Below are 16392 nucleotides of genomic sequence, written 5' to 3'. Positions count from 1 at the left end.
GCTGCTCCTTACCACAGCCCCTCAAAGGTTTCTTCTTACTAATAAAGTCCCAAATTCTCACCCTAGCACACAAGACTCTGCATATAACACACCCAGGCTTCTCACTCAGCCAGTTCCTTTCAGAGTGGCCTCCTCAAAGCTCCCTATAAAGGCCAGGCACCCTCCCTGTCTGTATACTGGCTGTTCATTACCCCACAGACAGGCTTCCTCACCTCCCTCAGGACTCTGATCAGATGTCTCCCTACAGCCTCTCTCCTGTACTTCTTTGCAGTCATCTCCCCAAATGGGTTCCCCTTTTAATCTGTGTCTGTTTCCTTCCACAAAGGCAGGAAGCACACGTGGTCTGTTTTGTTCACTGCGGTGGCCACAGGGCGTAGAAAAACCCAGGCACCCAGTAGGTGCTCCTTGTCTTCGGATCTGAACTGACAGCTTTGGCCCAGCCCAGATGGGACTGTGCAGACACTGAACAAGAGCAGCAGCAGGGCGTGGGGTGTATGTCTCAGGCGTGAATCCTGAGGAGAGTTCAACCCCAGGAGGGGTTGCACCCCCATTATCCCCGATACCCCCACATCACTGGGGCAGACCCAGCCTTTGGTAGGTGTGCAACCAGCCAAGAGGGAAGGGCTTAAGTTGGAGAGAGCAAAAAAGGCAAACCAAGCACACAACTCCAGCACTAAGTCATGTTCTTTACTTCCCAGAAGTGATGGCTAAAGGGTGGGAGGGGGGGTGAGAAAAGGAAGACAGAAAGAGCCAGGGGGAGGGAGGAGAGGGGACAGTAAAACACTGTTCTACGAAGTCTCAGGAGGCAAGTGCTCAAGGTAAAAAAGAGTCCTGGAGAATCATCCGCAGCTGCGGGAAGCATCTCGGTTTCCTTCTGTGTATAAGTCCTTGGGGGGAAAGGCTGCCGCGCTGCCACTGCATTAAATAGTTATGTACATCGCAGAGAGTCCCAGGCCGTGGGCAGGCAGGGAGGGGGGTCATTTCACCAGGGGCCGCGTTTTATCATCATCACCGCACTGGTGGGCTTTGTACTTTTTCACCTCTGCCATGTACTTGGCCCATGCATCACCTTTACTTGTTAATACCTGTTGGGGGGGAGGAGGGATACACAGGGGGTTGGGAAGGGGATGCCAGGAACCAGGGTCAGGACTGTCCTGAGACAGCTGACCCACCCACAGCGTATTGGGTCTGAGACAAAGATAAGCAGAGGCAAGTTATCTAGGAGCTGGGTTGAAAGCCCTCCTCCCCCACCCAGTACATCCATCCAAGGGCCAGATACTGAAAAGGGAGGGATGGGGCACCTCGGCCAGGCGCTGAGGCTAGAAGGAAAAGGCAACAGAGGCAGTCCCTGCCACAACCGGTCTGCTCACCTCATCCTCCGTCTTCTGCTTCTTGGCTACTATTCCCGTCTTGAGGGCTAGTTTGTTCCCGCCTCTGCGCTTGCCCACCTGGGTGAAGGGACAGAAGACTGCAACGGTTACAGGAGCCGGGGCCCGCCCTTGGCGGTGCTGAGGCCCACTACACCTTCCTAGCCCGGCCCGGTGGCCCGTCCCGACGCCGCGCCCAGCTCCACCAGCCGGCCGACCTGCGCAGCAATCAGAGAGGAGCACACGCGACTCAGCACCTGCCCTGGGCCCATGATGCCCAAGCAGTCCTGGGCCCCCCAGCTGTCTTCCCAGGGAGAGAGAAGAATCCCCACATGAGGGGGATGAGCTCTGTCCTCACTATCCCCTAGTACAGACCACACAGGCAGCAACTGCTCCCTTTATTGAGCACTTACTGTATACTAAGCCCTGTGCCAAGTGGCTTTGGACGTATCATCTCCTTCAACTTTCAGTTACCTTAAGATGAAGGTCATAACGGTCCCCATTGGACAGATGAGGAAACACCTTTGAAAAGGAGAAGCCTGTCCCCTGGATCATGCTGACAGCAGACAGTGGAGCTAGATTCAGGGTCAGGTATGTTGAGTCCAGGGAGCAGCAATCTTAGCCACCGCCTGATGCTGTTCCCTGACACCTAACCTGGCCTGGCCTCTTTGAGGGCACTCCCGCAAATGCACCCCCCCCCCCGATGACCAAACGGAAAAGGCAGTGACAACTACTGCTACTCTCATTCACAGGGGGGCACTCGGCTGCCACCCAGTTCTCACACCAGCCCAGGCCCGGTCACTTCCCATTCTTCAAATGTAAGATTTAGCCTGAACTTTCCCGGTCCTCTATTTTCTCCCACGAACTGAGGGCTTCTTGTGCACCAAGGGCTGTGACAGGCTTTACAGACATCCTGTCCCTAGCCCTCAACCAGGTGTTAAGTGACCTGAGCTGCTGAGACTATTCTCACGCTTTTTTGACAGATGAAGAAACTTGACGCACCCCCACCCAAGTCCATTACTCTTAAGTCAACACTTTTTTTCTCCACACCACAGGAACTTGCTCTCAACACGAGACAAAGCCAGCTCAGGGTTGACAATCAATATAGGTGCCCTTTTTTTAGCCTAGAGTTTCTCAATCTTAGGCACTAATGACATTTTGAACAGGATCATGTTTGCTGGAGAGGGGGAGGAGAGAATTGTTCTGTTTCTGGATGTTGAGCAGCAGCTCTGCCCTCTGCTCATGAATGTCCGTCCTGATGACCACAGATGTCCCCAGACTTCGTCAAGTGTGGAGATGGGGTAGGTGGAAATCATCCCCAGTTGAGAACCATTGGTTTAGCCCTTCCTATAAGGCTTGCCCAATGGTAATCACATAAGAAGATGCCCATTTTTGCAAGCAGGGAAAATGAGGTTAGGCCATCTCAGATGCTCCGGGAGAGCAGTGATGCCTGTCATGTTCAGCACAGCATATCCATCACCTAGCACAGTGCCCAGCACAAGGTAAGGTGCTCAATAAATGGACACCGGACGAAGGAAAATCATGGAACTCAAGCAAATCTCCTAGGTCACACAGTAAGCAGTCTGAGTCTTTCATTCACACAGCTCAGACTCCAGACTTGAATATGACACCCATTCTCATAGTGGGAGATGGTCCCCAAATCCAAAGTTCGGGTGGGTACCACTCAAACAGGAATTCTAGTACCCTGGTCTCCCGATCCTCGGAACGCTGTTTCCAATGGAATCCCCCCCCCAGCTCCCAGTTCCTGCGGGCAGACTCCTGGGGTCCCCATCTCCGCCCCCAGACCTCTCTTGTAGGGAATCCAGGTTCTGAATCCTCAGCGGATGACCCAGACGGCCCCCTGATCGGAATCGGAGGGTGGACCTGGATCCCGATCCCCTTTCTCGGTCCCGATTCCCCAGGCCAAGGAAGACCCTGGCGCCCGCCCCCACCCCCGCGGCTCCTTACGAAGCTGAGCGTGGGGCCCGGACCGCCCTTCCTCTTCGGATCCCCGGGACCCGCGGCGGCAGCGGTGGCTGGCTGATCGGGTCGCTGCGGGCCCGGGGGCGGCTCCTCCTGCCGCTGCCGCTGCTCCTCCTCCATCTTCCGCTTGAACAGCTCCAGGAAGCTGCCGTCGTTGGCGAACAAGTTCACGCCGCCCGACACTGGGCTCGAACCCGCGCCCGACACTTCATCATCGCCGCTCTCGGGCGACGTCCCGGGCCCGGACTCAGCCCATCGGCTTCCGCCGCCGCCGCCGCCACCCGCGGGGCCCGGCGCCTCCCGACCAGGAGGCTCCGCCCGTCTCCCTCGGGCAGCCATTTTGTCACCAGGTGCCGCGCAAAGGACTCCGGGAAGGCCGCTCCCGGCCCCGCGCTTGGCGCCCGACAAGCCTGGGCCCGGGCAATGCATGCCGGGAAGACCAGTCTGGTGCTTAGACGACCGCAGTGGGGGCGGGGCATGAGGGGCGGGGCGAATGAGGAATAAGACCTGACGCTGCGCGCCCTCAACCAGCTGCCCCGGCCCGCCCTGCCGGGTCCGGCGGAATATCATAACCCTGCTAGGCTCCTGCTGGCGTTACGCAAAGATGGTCTCTTCCGGAATGAGACTATTGTTTGGTTCTGGGTGTGTAGCTGGCTCTCGGAGTGCGGTTCCCGCGTGGGACTCGGTGGTGTACTAGCTTTTCGGGGCTAGAATCTCCTTCTGACACCAGGGATAATCTCAGTGAGGGGAGAGACGTTGCTTGGCTGTGTGCTCAGCTGATAACCTCGGAACCTGGGTCCCTAACTAAAACTAGCCAGAGGTCATATCTAGCCTGGTCCCCGAGAACAGAAATGGGGGTGTCTCTGGATTAGGTACCTATCTCTGGGATGGAGCTTTCATTTGGAAATAGAGACACAGCTCACTCCAAGGAGCTGAGAGGTTCATATCTGCAAATCAAGGTATTACTTTATGTGCTGCTGCTGCTAAGTCGCTTCAGTTGTGTCCGACTCTGTGCGACCGCATAGACGGAAGCCCACCAGTCTCCCCCATCCCTGAGATTCTCCACGCAAGAACACTGGAGTGGGTTGCCATTTCCTTCTCCAATGCATGAAAGTGAAAAGTGATTGTGAAGTTCTTTATGTGCTAGAGTACCGAAATGAAGCCACGGATAGTTCTAGGTTGGAGCCTCCAACTAAGGTATAGTGTCCTCAAAAGGGCCTGCGACCAAGCATGTATTCCTGCCCAGGGCAGAGTTTCAAACAGAATTGGCTGAACTGAAGTTTCCCTTCGAACCTGGGGTAAAGTGGAAGCAGGTTTTGGGGAATCGGGTGCCTTCTACAACAAGGATGCAAGCCCGCAAAGGAGCTCAGGGCTCACTGGACAAGGATCTGCGGACCTCGCCCCCAACTGGAGTAATTCTCTCTCTAACCCACTCGCAGCGCCGAAACTGTCTCCAGCAAACTAATCGGTTCGTCTGTGATTGGTTTGCGTCAGGAGCCCGATGGCTCCCAGCCAATTGAATAACAGAAGAGACGGACCTGAGGGGTGCTGGGACCTAGTTCGGAGAATAGGGGCGGGAAATGATCGACAAGAAGTTAAGCCTATGGAGTCAGGTCAGGGTGGACCTCGGAACTAACTTCTTGAAAAGGGTAGGGAATGGGTGTTTGGTCGGTTGCTAAGGGAAGGTTGGTGCTACCGGGACGTGAGAGTGATTGGTGAAAGTAAGAAAAGATGTAGCCAATGAGAGGAGTGCTGCTAGACTTAAAGGCCAATCAGTAAAGGGGAGTATCCTGGGATGTACCAATGCATTAATTAGACAGGGGGACTCTTTGAAGAAAATGTAGACAAGAGGCTGACATGATGAAGCTTGGAAGGGAAGACATTGGACATATAGCTTCTATTAGCTCCTAGAAGTTAAGCTATGAGAAAATCAGTTCAACCTTCTAGCCTTGATGGGGATATGATAGGAAATTTCCCCTGCAGGTGCTTTGCATGGTGCGCTCCTCTTGATCACGTGAGCCGGTTCCAAGATGGCGGCAGGGGTGGCCGGGTGGGGGGTTGAGGCAGAGGAGTTCGAGGATGCCCCTGATGTGGAGCCGCTGGAGCCCACGCTTAGCAACATCATCGAGCAGCGCAGCCTTAAGTGGATCTTCGTTGGGGGCAAAGGTGGAGTTGGCAAGACCACCTGCAGGTAAAGAGGCTGCGGTGGGGGCCGGGAAAACGGGTGGGATGTACCACAGGGTGAAGAGGAGGCGAAAGACCGGGTCTTCCAGCACCAGCCGGGCGAGAGGGCTGGGGCGGGGTCTTCTGGATTGTACTCTCCAGAAGTTATCTGGAGCAAGTGGAAGATACCTCCTGAAAGCCGGCCGGGCACCCTCTGAACTGGACCATCCCTGTTGGGGCTCAAGGGCTGAACCACGTTGAATCCAGCGCACGGGGTCCGGGAGAGCACTTAGATGTCCCCATCAGGTAGACTGTACCAGAGTGTGCCCAGAGAAGGGGAGGGGCACCTGAGCGAACTATCCTAATCTGGTGGACCTTGTCGTTCTCTGCCCACGTGGGGGTGGAAGGCGGGAGGGAGAGCACATGATCAGGCTATCCCAGTCAGCTGGGAGGAGGAGGAGGGATCCCCCGGGCAGATCACCCTGGACAAATGGACCGAACCACCGAGTTTAGCAAGAGGTGCAAAGGACCCCTTAGCTTAGCGTTGAGGGAGCGGACACAGGGTCAGGCTGTGCTGACTGGACAGCCGGATCGTGATGCCACTCTGTGCCAGCGAAGAAGCAGGCATCACACCAGACTGACAAACTTAGCCGAATCTTACCACTTTAGCCAGGTGGAAGGTTCAGTAGGTGAGATCTGAGAGGGTCCCACTGCAGAGATTGAGGCCTGATCCCACAGTCCTCCATACTCTTCTCTCAAGGCCCTTACTGATCCAGGTCCCCTGCTCCTGCGACCCTTCATCTCCCCCTTGCAGACCTAGGGAGCAGAGCCTGACTCTTCACCCCCCCCCCCAACCTTTTGACCTTTCTTTTGCCCAGCTGCAGCCTAGCAGTCCAGCTGTCCAAGGGGCGGGAGAGTGTTCTAATCATCTCCACCGACCCAGCCCACAACATCTCCGATGCATTTGACCAGAAGTTCTCCAAGGTGCCTACCAAGGTCAAAGGCTATGACAACCTCTTTGCCATGGTGAGTGCAATAGGGCTCAGGCCTACCCCACGCCCCACCCCCCAACTCTGTCAAAGGCACCTTCAGGCCTTTCCTGTGAACACCCACCATTAGCTACCATGTCCTGCAGGTTCTCCAGCCTCTTGTCTTTCTACTTTCTCCTCTTCAGCATACCCATAGGGGACTGGGTGAGAGACGTTTGTGCATCAGAAAGGAAACCAGAGTAGCTGGAGTGAGCAAGGGGAGGGGAGGGAGACATCAATAATAGGACCTAGCAGGCCACTGGGAGTAGTTAAGCTTTGTTTCCAAATTTATATATATTTTTATATTTATTTTTATTATGTATGTGGTTGCTCTGCACCTTAGTGCTGGGTCTTAGTTGCAGCACACAGAATCTTTAGTTGCAGCATGTGGGATCTAGTTTCCCAACCAGGTGTTGAATACAGGTCCCCTGCATTGGGAGGGTGGAGTCTTAGGCACTGGACCACTAGGAAAGTCCCTGATTCCAAGTTTAATGGGAACCTGTTTGTTTTAAGCAGAATAGTGTCATGGGACACATCATTTTTCAAAAAGTTCCCTGTAGCTTTCATGGAGAGATTGGACTATAAAGTCAAGAATGGAAGCAAAGAGAGCTGGGACAGTGCCCAGGCTAGAAATGGTGGCAGCCAAAACTTGGTGGGGAAGGAGGTGAAAGTGGTAAAATTTGGGATTTATTTTCATTAGTTTGGCTTCGATGGGTCTTCATTGTCGTACACAGGGGCTTCTGTCGCAGTATGTGGGGTTAGTTGCCCCATGGCACTGGGATCTTAGTTCCCTGACCGGGGATTGCGTCTGCATCCCCTGCATTGGAAGGCAGATTCTTAACCACTGGACCACCAGGGAAATCCCTGGGATGTATTTTGGAATTAAAGCAATTTGACTGCTCGGTTATAATGCATGAGGAAAAGAAATGAATTCAGTACATCTCTTAGTTGACTCCCTGGGCAACTGAGATGGAGAAGACTGGGAGAGGAGCAGGTGTAGAAGGCAAAAATGGGGAATTTTATTTGGCTTAGTGAGACCAAGGTGCCCATTGGTCATCCAAATGGAGACATCAGAGCAGTGGCTTAGTTATATGAGCCTAGAGGAAGAGGTTGGCATTGAGAGTCATTGTCCCAAGGGTGATATTTATTTAAAGCTGTGTGAATGGAGGAAAGAGTGAGAGAATAGAGAGGCTCAGAAACAACTCTAGGGGCATATCAACATTTAGGGTCCAGCAGGGGAAGAGGAATCAGTGAAAGAGGCCAAGGAGGAGCCCCAGGTGAGGTGGGAGGGAAGCAGGATAGTATGGGCTCCTAAACTCGAGGAGGACAAAGGGACTTGGGCAGAAAGATTGTTGGCTCTGGCAGGCACATCCGTTTTAAGCAGATCACCCTGGGAATGGGCGCAAAAGCCTGCCTGGAGTGGGTGAACCACAGTGGAGACAGGGATCACCATGATGGGAGCAGAGAAATGAGCGTGGCCATCCCTGGAGGGGAATGGGAATGAGAGTTAAGGAAGGCTTTTCTGAGAAAGGAGATTTTAAGAGCACCTGTGTTTGCTGATGCGAATGCTTCAGAGAATTCTGTGGCAGTCCAGTGGTTAGAACTCTGGGGTCTCTCTTTACTAAGGATCAGGTTCAATCCCTGATTTGGGAACTAAGGTCCCAGAAGCTGATCAGTGTGGCCAAAAAAAAAAAAAAAAAGCTTCAACTGGAAGGGACAAGTGATGCTACAGGAGGGAATAAGGATGCCAGCCGAGGAAGGGACTCAGGTGGGCAACTGCTTGCTCCAGTGCACAGACCCAGGACTTGGGCTGTGGTGCCAGGACCAGGGACTTGGAAGGAAGGACTGGGGCATTTTCTAGGGTGAAATGAGGGTGTTGGTGGCCAGTGGCTTCACTTTCTCACTGAGGCACAAGCCCCAGCAGAGACTGTGGGCCACTTGGGAAAGAAGGTGTTTGAGGAGGAAGGAGATGTGGCATTAATACTCCCACTGGTGGACTGTCTGGCTCGTCAAATGCCCATTGGAGATTTGCGATCAGCAGTGGGGAGCAAGGTGAAGCTGTTTGTCAGGCGTGTTCCTTGGATGTTTACCTTGGTACAGCCATGCCAGCGAGCTGCAAATAATGAGAATGGGGCTTTTGCCAACTGTAGAGGGAAAAGAGGGTGTGTATGCAGAGGCATCCTCTGGAGACTGGGCTGGATAAGGGTGCCAGCCAAGAGGAACACCGACAGTGAACAAGGGGGCAGAGGGGTGAGGATGAGGTGGCCCAGAGAGATCTAGAATAACAGGAGTTGAGAGAGCTAGGGTCAAAGAGTGGGCCAGTGGCTAGGAATAACCCATCAAGGGTGTGACTGTGGGGGGTGATATGCGGACGAGCTCCCCATAGGGAAGTGATCTCTGAGTCCAGGGAGTTGAGGGATTCACCACAGAAACCATGAAGTCAAAAAGAAGAGGTAGGGGCTTCCCTGGCGGCTCAGTGGTAAAGAATCCACCTGCAATGCTGGAGACACGGGTTCAATCCCCCCTGATGCAGGAAGATCCCATGTGCCGAAGAGCAACTAAGCCCATGTGCCGCAGCCGTTGAACCTGTGCTCTAGAGCCTGGGTGCTACAACTACTGAAGCCCCAGAGCCCTAGAGCTTGTGCTCCACAAAAAGAGAAGCCACCGCGATGAGAAGCCTCCACACCGCAATTAGAGAAAAGTCCTTGCAGCAAAGAAAAACTCAGCATTGCCAAAAATAAATAAAATTATTATAAAAAAGAAAAAGAAGAAAAAAAAGAGGTAACGCAGGCAGAAGATAGAGAGGCATTGAGTCAGGACAGGCCAGGGACCCCAGGCTTGGTTATCCTTTCATGGATCCTACATCCAAGTTGAGGACCTACTCTGTGCCACACACTTCCCAGGTATTGGGGACACCACAGTGAACAAAACAATCAAAACCCCTACCCTCATGGGGCTGGCACTGTGGTGTGGAGACGGGTGATAGACATGATAAGTAGACACCATGTGCGTGTGTGCTTAGTTGCTAAGTTGTGTCCGACTCCTTTATGGCCCCGTGGACTGTAGCACGCCAGGCTCCTCTCTCCATAGGATTTCTCAGGCAAGAATACTGGAGTGGATTGCTGTTTCCTTCTCCAGGGGATCTTCAGGAGGCCAGATGTTAAGGAGAAAGGAAAAGAGGGCTGCGGGTCTAGGGCTGCACTGTTAGCTCGGGCATTCAAGGAACACTCATGTTACAGGACTGATCTGGAAGAGGTCCTGGGCTGGGTGGGGGAACAGCCAGTGAAAAGTCCCTGCAGGGACTTCTCCAGCAGTCCAGTGGTTAAGACTCCATGCTTCCACTGCAGGCGGCACGGGTTCGATCCCTATTCAGGGAACTCAGATCCCACACACTGCATGATGTGGCCAGATAAAAAGAAAAGGCCTTGCAGTGGGCTCTGGCTTGAGGACAGTTGATGATCTTCCATCTGCTTGTTTGACAATCTGCGGTTGCTGAATACCTGAAGCACCTAAGGGAGGGGCCGTGGCACCTCGGGGGTCTCCTCAGCTGTGATCCGATGATGGGCTGTGCTCAGGCGCCCCCCAGGCTCCCTCAGGTTCTGTGCCTCGGTGCCAAGGCCCCAGCCACAGCAGCCTGAATCTTGACCCCCTTGGCCCGAAGGAGATTGACCCCAGCCTGGGCGTGGCGGAACTGCCGGACGAGTTCTTTGAAGAGGACAACATGCTGAGCATGGGCAAAAAGATGATGCAAGAAGCTATGAGCGCATTCCCAGGCATCGATGAGGCCATGAGCTACGCAGAGGTGATGAGGTCAGGCACGGCCAGGGGTACTGGGTGCTGCCTGGGGCTGGGGGCAGAAGAAAGGGCAAAGCGGGCCTGACCCTCTTCTCCCTGCAGGCTGGTGAAGGGCATGAACTTCTCCGTGGTGGTGTTCGACACAGCGCCCACAGGCCACACGCTGAGGCTGCTCAACTTCCCCACCATCGTCGAGCGGGGGCTTGGCCGCCTCATGCAGATCAAGAACCAGATCAGCCCCTTCATCTCACAGGCAGGCAGGGCCCCTGGGCAGCCAGGAATCCCCTGAGTCAGAACAGGGCTCCCAGTCACACCGTAATTTACCACGTGCCCTCTCAGTCAGCGCTTCCCAGTGGGGGGCTTGGGTCTTCACTGTTCGCCCTCCTCCACCTCGGTGTCCCTGCCTCCACCTCTTGCGTGCCCCAGACAGAGCTTGAAACCACATACAGTAAGTCCATTACATATGAATGAGTCCCATTCTGAGATAAAGTTTGTAAGTCCAGTTTGTCCGTAAGTTCAGCAGAGTTATCCTGGGTGCCCGAAGAACGTGATTGTCTTTGTAGTTCTGCGCTGTACTGTTGTTGTTTAGCGGCTCAGTCGCTTCTGACTTTTTTGTGACCCCATGAACTGTAGCCCACCAGGCTCCTCTGTCCATGGGATTTCCCAGGCAAGAATTCGGGAGTTGGTTGTCGTTTCCTTCACCAGGGGATCTTCCCAACCCAGGGGTCGAACCTGAGTCTCCTGCATCAGCAGGCGGGTTCTTTGCCACTGAGCCCCTAGGGAATCCCATACCATACTGTACTGGGTTTATAATACTTCTTGCACAAATAACAAAAAATAAAACATTTTTAAACTCACAGGATAGTACCTTAAAAAGTACACTAGTGCAGTACAACAGTTGGCATACAGATCAGGCAAGAAGAGTTACTGACTGGAGGAGGGAGAGGAGGTTAGAGGTGGTAGAGCTGAAGGATCGTCAGCAATAGGAGACAGAGGGCAAGCTGCAGTTTCAGTCGCGCCTGATGTTAATAGCGCAAGTTCTGGCTTCTGGCTGAAACCAGATGTATGTTTGTATCTTCAAAAGTTCACAACTGGAAGGTTTCTATGTAGGGGACTTACTGTATCCAGAGCCAGGTGGCCCAGGTTCAAATGCACTGCGCTCTGGTGTGATACTGCTCTGTGACCTCAAGTCAGTTCCCTCTCTGGGCCGTGTCTGTCAAATGGAGAGCGTGCGGGTACCCCCACCACGGGTTGTTATTAGCACGACATGACAACCCTAATGATCCCACGCTTCTGCACACCACTCCCACCTCCCTGGTTATGGGTGGTCCCCTGGTGGGGACTTGACTCTCAGGTAGTAACTTTTTTTTTTCTATGGGTGGTTCCTTTGGGTCTCCGTTTCTGCGAAGGCTTTTCTCTAATTACAGCAAGTGGAGGTTACGCTCTAGTTGCAGTGCCTGGGCTTCTCGCTGCAGTGGCTTCTCTTGTTCCAGAGCACAGTCTCTAGGTGCTGGGGCTTTGGTAGTTGCAGCACCCGGGCTTAGTTGCTCCTCAGCATGTGGGATCTTCCGGGATCCGGGATCGAACCCATGTCTCCCACTTTGGCAGGTGGATTCTTAACCACTGAGCCATCAGGGAAACCCCCCTCAGGTAGTAGAATTTGTGGAGCATTTCCTGTGTGCCAAGCACCCTTCTGAGTGTGTGACAGTGTGTTGTATAGGACAGCAGCTCTACACATGGAGAAACCGAGGCACTAACCTGGCCATGGTCCCACAAAAGTGGGCAGAGCTGGGGATGGACCCGTATGATCTGCTCAAGGGCCCACATCTTAAACCACTGGGAGGTGTTGGGATTTGTTTCCTCCCATCTCCCCCCACCCGCCCTGCCCTCCCCAACCAAGTGTCTAGTGAGCTGGACCCAGGGAGTGTAATGGGCACCAGGTAAACCGTGAGCCCTCTCCCATCCCCATAGATGTGCAACATGCTGGGCCTCGGCGACATGAACGCAGACCAGCTGGCCTCCAAGCTGGAAGAAACGCTGCCTGTCATCCGCTCTGTCAGCGAGCAGTTCAAGGACCCTGTGAGTTCAGGTCCAGGTGGGCAGTGAGAGGCTCCGGGAACCATGGGGACAGGGCTGAGACCTGCCCCTCCCTGTCTTCTCTTGCCTCCCACAGGAGCAAACAACCTTCATCTGTGTGTGTATCGCGGAGTTCCTGTCCCTGTATGAAACCGAACGGCTGATCCAGGAGCTGGCCAAGTGCAAGATTGACACGCACAATATCATCGTCAACCAGCTCGTCTTCCCTGATCCCGAGAAGCCCTGTAAGATGTGTGAGGCCCGCCACAAGATCCAAGCCAAGTACCTGGATCAGGTGCGCACACCCACCCTCCAGCCAAGTCTCACACTTTGACCCCCAGAAGCTGCGGTCTGGCCTAGCCCAGCCAGCCCAGCTGATCTTTTACTGTGTTCTCTGAACTTTTGCTCCATCTCACTCTCTGTTCATCTGCCTAATCCCCTGCCCTTCACCTCCTGCTTCAGACCTGATTCTGGCCTTTGTAGACTAGCTGGCCTGGGTATCTCTGATCCTGGGGAGTGGGAGGTCCAGGCCCGGGATCTCTGACCTCACTGGCGCCACTCCCACCCATGACCCTGTAAAGTCCTTGCTCATATTCTCTCCCTGACCCTGAGACCACCCCCAGCCTGACCCTTTACACCGACCACATCCTGTCCCTGCCCTGGGGCCCCCTGACTGCTGCCTTCTGCCCCCGCCACAGATGGAGGACCTATACGAAGACTTCCACATTGTGAAGCTGCCGCTGCTGCCCCATGAGGTTCGGGGAGCAGACAAGGTCAACACCTTCTCCTCTCTCCTCCTGGAGCCCTACAAGCCCCCCAGTGCGCAGTAGCACCTCCACCAGCCCCAGCTGCCATTTCACACCCACCCGCCACCCACCGGGGCAGAGTTTGCACAAAGTTCCCCCTCTAATACAGGGGAACCACTTGGGGGATGGGAGGCGGGGAGGGGGTCTTTTCCCCCTGGTGGGGCTGGGGGAGCTATAGCTGCACCCCCACCTCTCCCCACCTCTCCTCCCTCAATAAAATGATCTTAAACTTCTGTGGATACTGATATGAGGTAGGAGTTGGGGCTTAGTACCTTCATGTATGGTTGTACAGATAGTACACTGCACAAAGATGTCACATCCAGAGAGGCACTGTCACAACAGAGATCTAATAGAGATGCATGTTTATTGTGGCAATTTTGGAAGGAGGGTTCTTTGGTAAAGGGGTGCTGTTTTCTTGGTCTTTGTGGGTCAGGGTGTCTTTCTGGGCTGTGAAGCCTGGAATAGAAGAAGTTGCATCTGCCCACGTCCTTCAGGGCTCAGAGCGTGGGAACCAAGAGGCCCCTTGGCCAGCCCCAGGCTGGCGGGGAGCGGATTAGGCCGGCAGCGGGCCCAGCACTGCCTGCTGTTTGGTTTGGGAATTAGTGGGCGCCCTGGGCAGAGGCTGGGCTTGCCAGACTGGGGATTAACAGTCTCCACCCACCTCCCCCCCACAACCAATTCCTATTCTATGGAATGGCGTGCCATCAGCCTGTCCCAGCAGAGGACTGCAGCAGAGGGGCAGTTCAGGGGACAAGATGACAAAAAACTCAGGCTAGAGGGGCCTGAAGTCCCATCGTGCCCCCAGAGCAGTCTCAGTGGCCTCTGGCATGTTTCCTGCAGTTTGAGCACCAGTCCCCTATTCCTAAAATGGAAACAGAAGGGGGCCATTCATAGGGCCCTGGCACAAATTCACCTGACCTTGGAAGGGTCAGCACACCAGCCTGAAAGACACCTAACAGTCCGCCTTCTCCCCTTCACGCTTCCCTCTGCCACTCCCTGGACAGTCATTGTCACACCCTGCTTGAGAGACCCAGGTCTGGCGTGATCTTAGGCATTTGCAAGTTCCAAGCTGGAGCTAAATGTGGGTGGGGGCAAAAAGGGGGTGCTTGGGGACACACATGAGTCAGGAAGTAGTGTTTAGACAGTGCACATCCAGGATCTAGGTGTGCCAGGGTGTGCATGTGTAAGGGGAACCCAGCCACGAGCCTAGACGTGTCCCCCCCGCAACTCCGTCGGGTTGTACACCACCCAGTATAGGCAGGTCCATGTCAGGGAAGTGCTTATAACCTAACCAAACTGCTCGGGATTCAAATCCCAGGTGTGTCATGAAAGGGCTGTCTGTCATCTGGGCCTCAGTTTAGCGGGAATAACAAAGTCACCAAGTTCACATTTCCTGCGTGTAAAGACACAAAGAGATGAAATAGGTAACGCCTTTACAACAGCCCCAGGCATGTACCTTCCAAGGAGTGTTTGTTAATATTCGCTGTTACAATTAGTAAGCATGTGAACTAGCCTGGGCAACCTGCCTCCGCCCCAGCAGGGGTCCAGCAGTCAAAAGTGTGTGGGGATACTGAGAGCTGGAGGACGGGAGATGAGCACGGGGGTGGGGGAGTGGGGGGTGGGGGAAGGCTGTGCTGGTAGCTGTGTGTAAGGATACAGCCAAGGAAATAGGGGCCTCAGGTCAGGTATGAAATGAAGTGAAAGTCACTCAGTCATGTCCAACTGCGATCCCACGGACTATACAGTCCGTGGAATTCTCTAGGCCAGAATCCTGGAGTGGGTAGCCTTTCTCTTCTTCAGGGGGTCTTCCCAACCCAGAGATTGAACCCAGGTCTCCTGCATTGCAGGTGGATTCTTTACCAGCTGAGCTACAAGGGAAGCCAGGTTGAGTATGGAGCCCATCAACCTGAAGCCTGTCCCCTCCCCAGTTGCCTTAGCTAGCAGCATCACCCCTCACCCTCTTTTATGAGCTGTCCAGCAGCTGGACAGCGGAGGCATGGGTCCGAGGACAGACAGTCCGGGCTGGTTCCTAATTACCCCGGGTGGGGCAGACACCTGCTGGGTTAGGAACACAGCGTTCTGGCTGGCCAGACCTCAGGGTGGGGTCAAGTGGAGCTATATGCACTTCTGTAGCTAGGGTGGACTGGAGAGTCAGGGGCACTCCAGGATGCCCCTCTTGGAGCTGAAGCCCTGAGCCTCTGCCCCTCCCACACTGGACTATGCATTCAAAGTTGAGGATGGAGGGCTGTCTGTGCCAGGCTAGAGTGCCCCCTGTGTAGGTGTGCCTCTGAAGGGAGAACATGTGTCCTGTATCTGTGCCAAGTGTGGGGACAAAGTTTTGTGTCCCTAAGCTTGTGTGTTCATGACAATGACGAAAGTGACTGCAACCCAGGGTGTGTGTACGAGCCTGCCTGTCACCACCCAAAGTGAGGGGGTGTTGGGGAGGGTGTGTCTTATGGATTGATGTACAAATAAATGCAGGTGAATTTCATGAGGGATAATGGCTTGACTCCTGGATGTGACCCTCTGGGTCTGTGGGACTATTAGGAGGGGTCAGTGTTGCACAAATGTGTCTTTGCAACATGGGCAAATCTAAGGGACCACCAGACATAGATCTGATCCCAGAACTGTAGGCTGCTGTGTTGAGGGCTAGTGCGCCTACATCTGATGTGTGGTCAGTTCAGTTCAGTCCCTTGGTCATGTCCGACTCTTTGAGACCCCATGGACTGCCACATGCCAGACTTCCCTGTCCATCACCAACTCCCAGAGCATGCTCAAACTCATGTGGTCACAGGTGTGTTTTTGTATGGGGGAGATCAGGAATAAATGTAGGCTACCTCCCTCTGTGTGATGGTCGCCTTTGTGATGGTGTTCTGGGGTTGGGCTGTGGTCTGCACTTGGCTGGTTGTGTGACCTTGTGTGTCTTTATTACCTAGTACAGTTATGAAGGAATTCAGTGCTTGGGTCTCTGCCCTGTGTTCCTGGGTGGCTGTTTGGAGCACTGTGTGGGTGCCTGAGAGCTGAGAACCTGGTGGATTTGGGTTAGGGTCCATTGGCTTTATATCTGCATGTTAGTGGGGGTGGGGTACGGCTAAGTTTCTCTTGTGTGACTCTGGAAATCTCTGTGACTGTGTAACTTCTTTCTGGGGCATGGTGATTGTGGGAGGCTGTGTT

General features: G+C 54.2%; 2 protein-coding genes across 5 annotated transcripts; one reads left to right on the top strand and one right to left on the bottom strand.

Moving 5' to 3' along the window:
• Nucleotides 1-666: 666 nt before the first annotated feature.
• On the bottom strand, nucleotides 667-5535 carry TRIR (telomerase RNA component interacting RNase). 3 transcript variants are annotated; one of them, XR_011257165.1, is made up of 3 exons: nucleotides 3336-5535; nucleotides 1371-1585; nucleotides 667-1085 (listed from the first exon to the last, which is right to left on the bottom strand). XR_011257165.1 is itself a non-coding variant. In XM_069590938.1 (3 exons), the coding sequence occupies exons 1-3, from the start codon at nucleotides 3918-3920 to the stop codon at nucleotides 978-980; spliced, it is 771 nt and encodes a 256-aa protein (XP_069447039.1). In that variant the 5' UTR covers nucleotides 3921-5535; the 3' UTR covers nucleotides 667-977. The 3 variants fall into 3 exon arrangements, 2 of the variants coding, with proteins under 2 accessions (XP_069447039.1, XP_069447040.1); XM_069590938.1 differs by having other exon boundaries at nucleotides 1371-1448; XM_069590939.1 differs by lacking the exon at nucleotides 667-1085 and having other exon boundaries at nucleotides 1372-1448; nucleotides 3359-3767.
• GET3 (guided entry of tail-anchored proteins factor 3, ATPase) lies at nucleotides 3853-13451 on the top strand. Of its 2 annotated transcripts, none has more exons than XM_069590937.1 (8): nucleotides 3853-4818; nucleotides 5334-5541; nucleotides 6392-6539; nucleotides 10203-10351; nucleotides 10439-10589; nucleotides 12308-12415; nucleotides 12510-12707; nucleotides 13111-13451. In XM_069590937.1, the coding sequence occupies exons 2-8, from the start codon at nucleotides 5381-5383 to the stop codon at nucleotides 13240-13242; spliced, it is 1047 nt and encodes a 348-aa protein (XP_069447038.1). In that variant the 5' UTR covers nucleotides 3853-4818; nucleotides 5334-5380; the 3' UTR covers nucleotides 13243-13451. The 2 variants fall into 2 exon arrangements, with proteins under 2 accessions (XP_069447038.1, XP_069447037.1); XM_069590936.1 differs by having other exon boundaries at nucleotides 3870-4999.
• Nucleotides 13452-16392: the final 2941 nt, after the last annotated feature.

Source organism: Ovis canadensis, chromosome 5 (assembly GCF_042477335.2).
Source record: "Ovis canadensis isolate MfBH-ARS-UI-01 breed Bighorn chromosome 5, ARS-UI_OviCan_v2, whole genome shotgun sequence".
NCBI classification, from domain to species: domain Eukaryota; kingdom Metazoa; phylum Chordata; class Mammalia; order Artiodactyla; family Bovidae; genus Ovis; species Ovis canadensis.
This window is presented reverse-complemented; position numbering and strand designations above follow the sequence as displayed.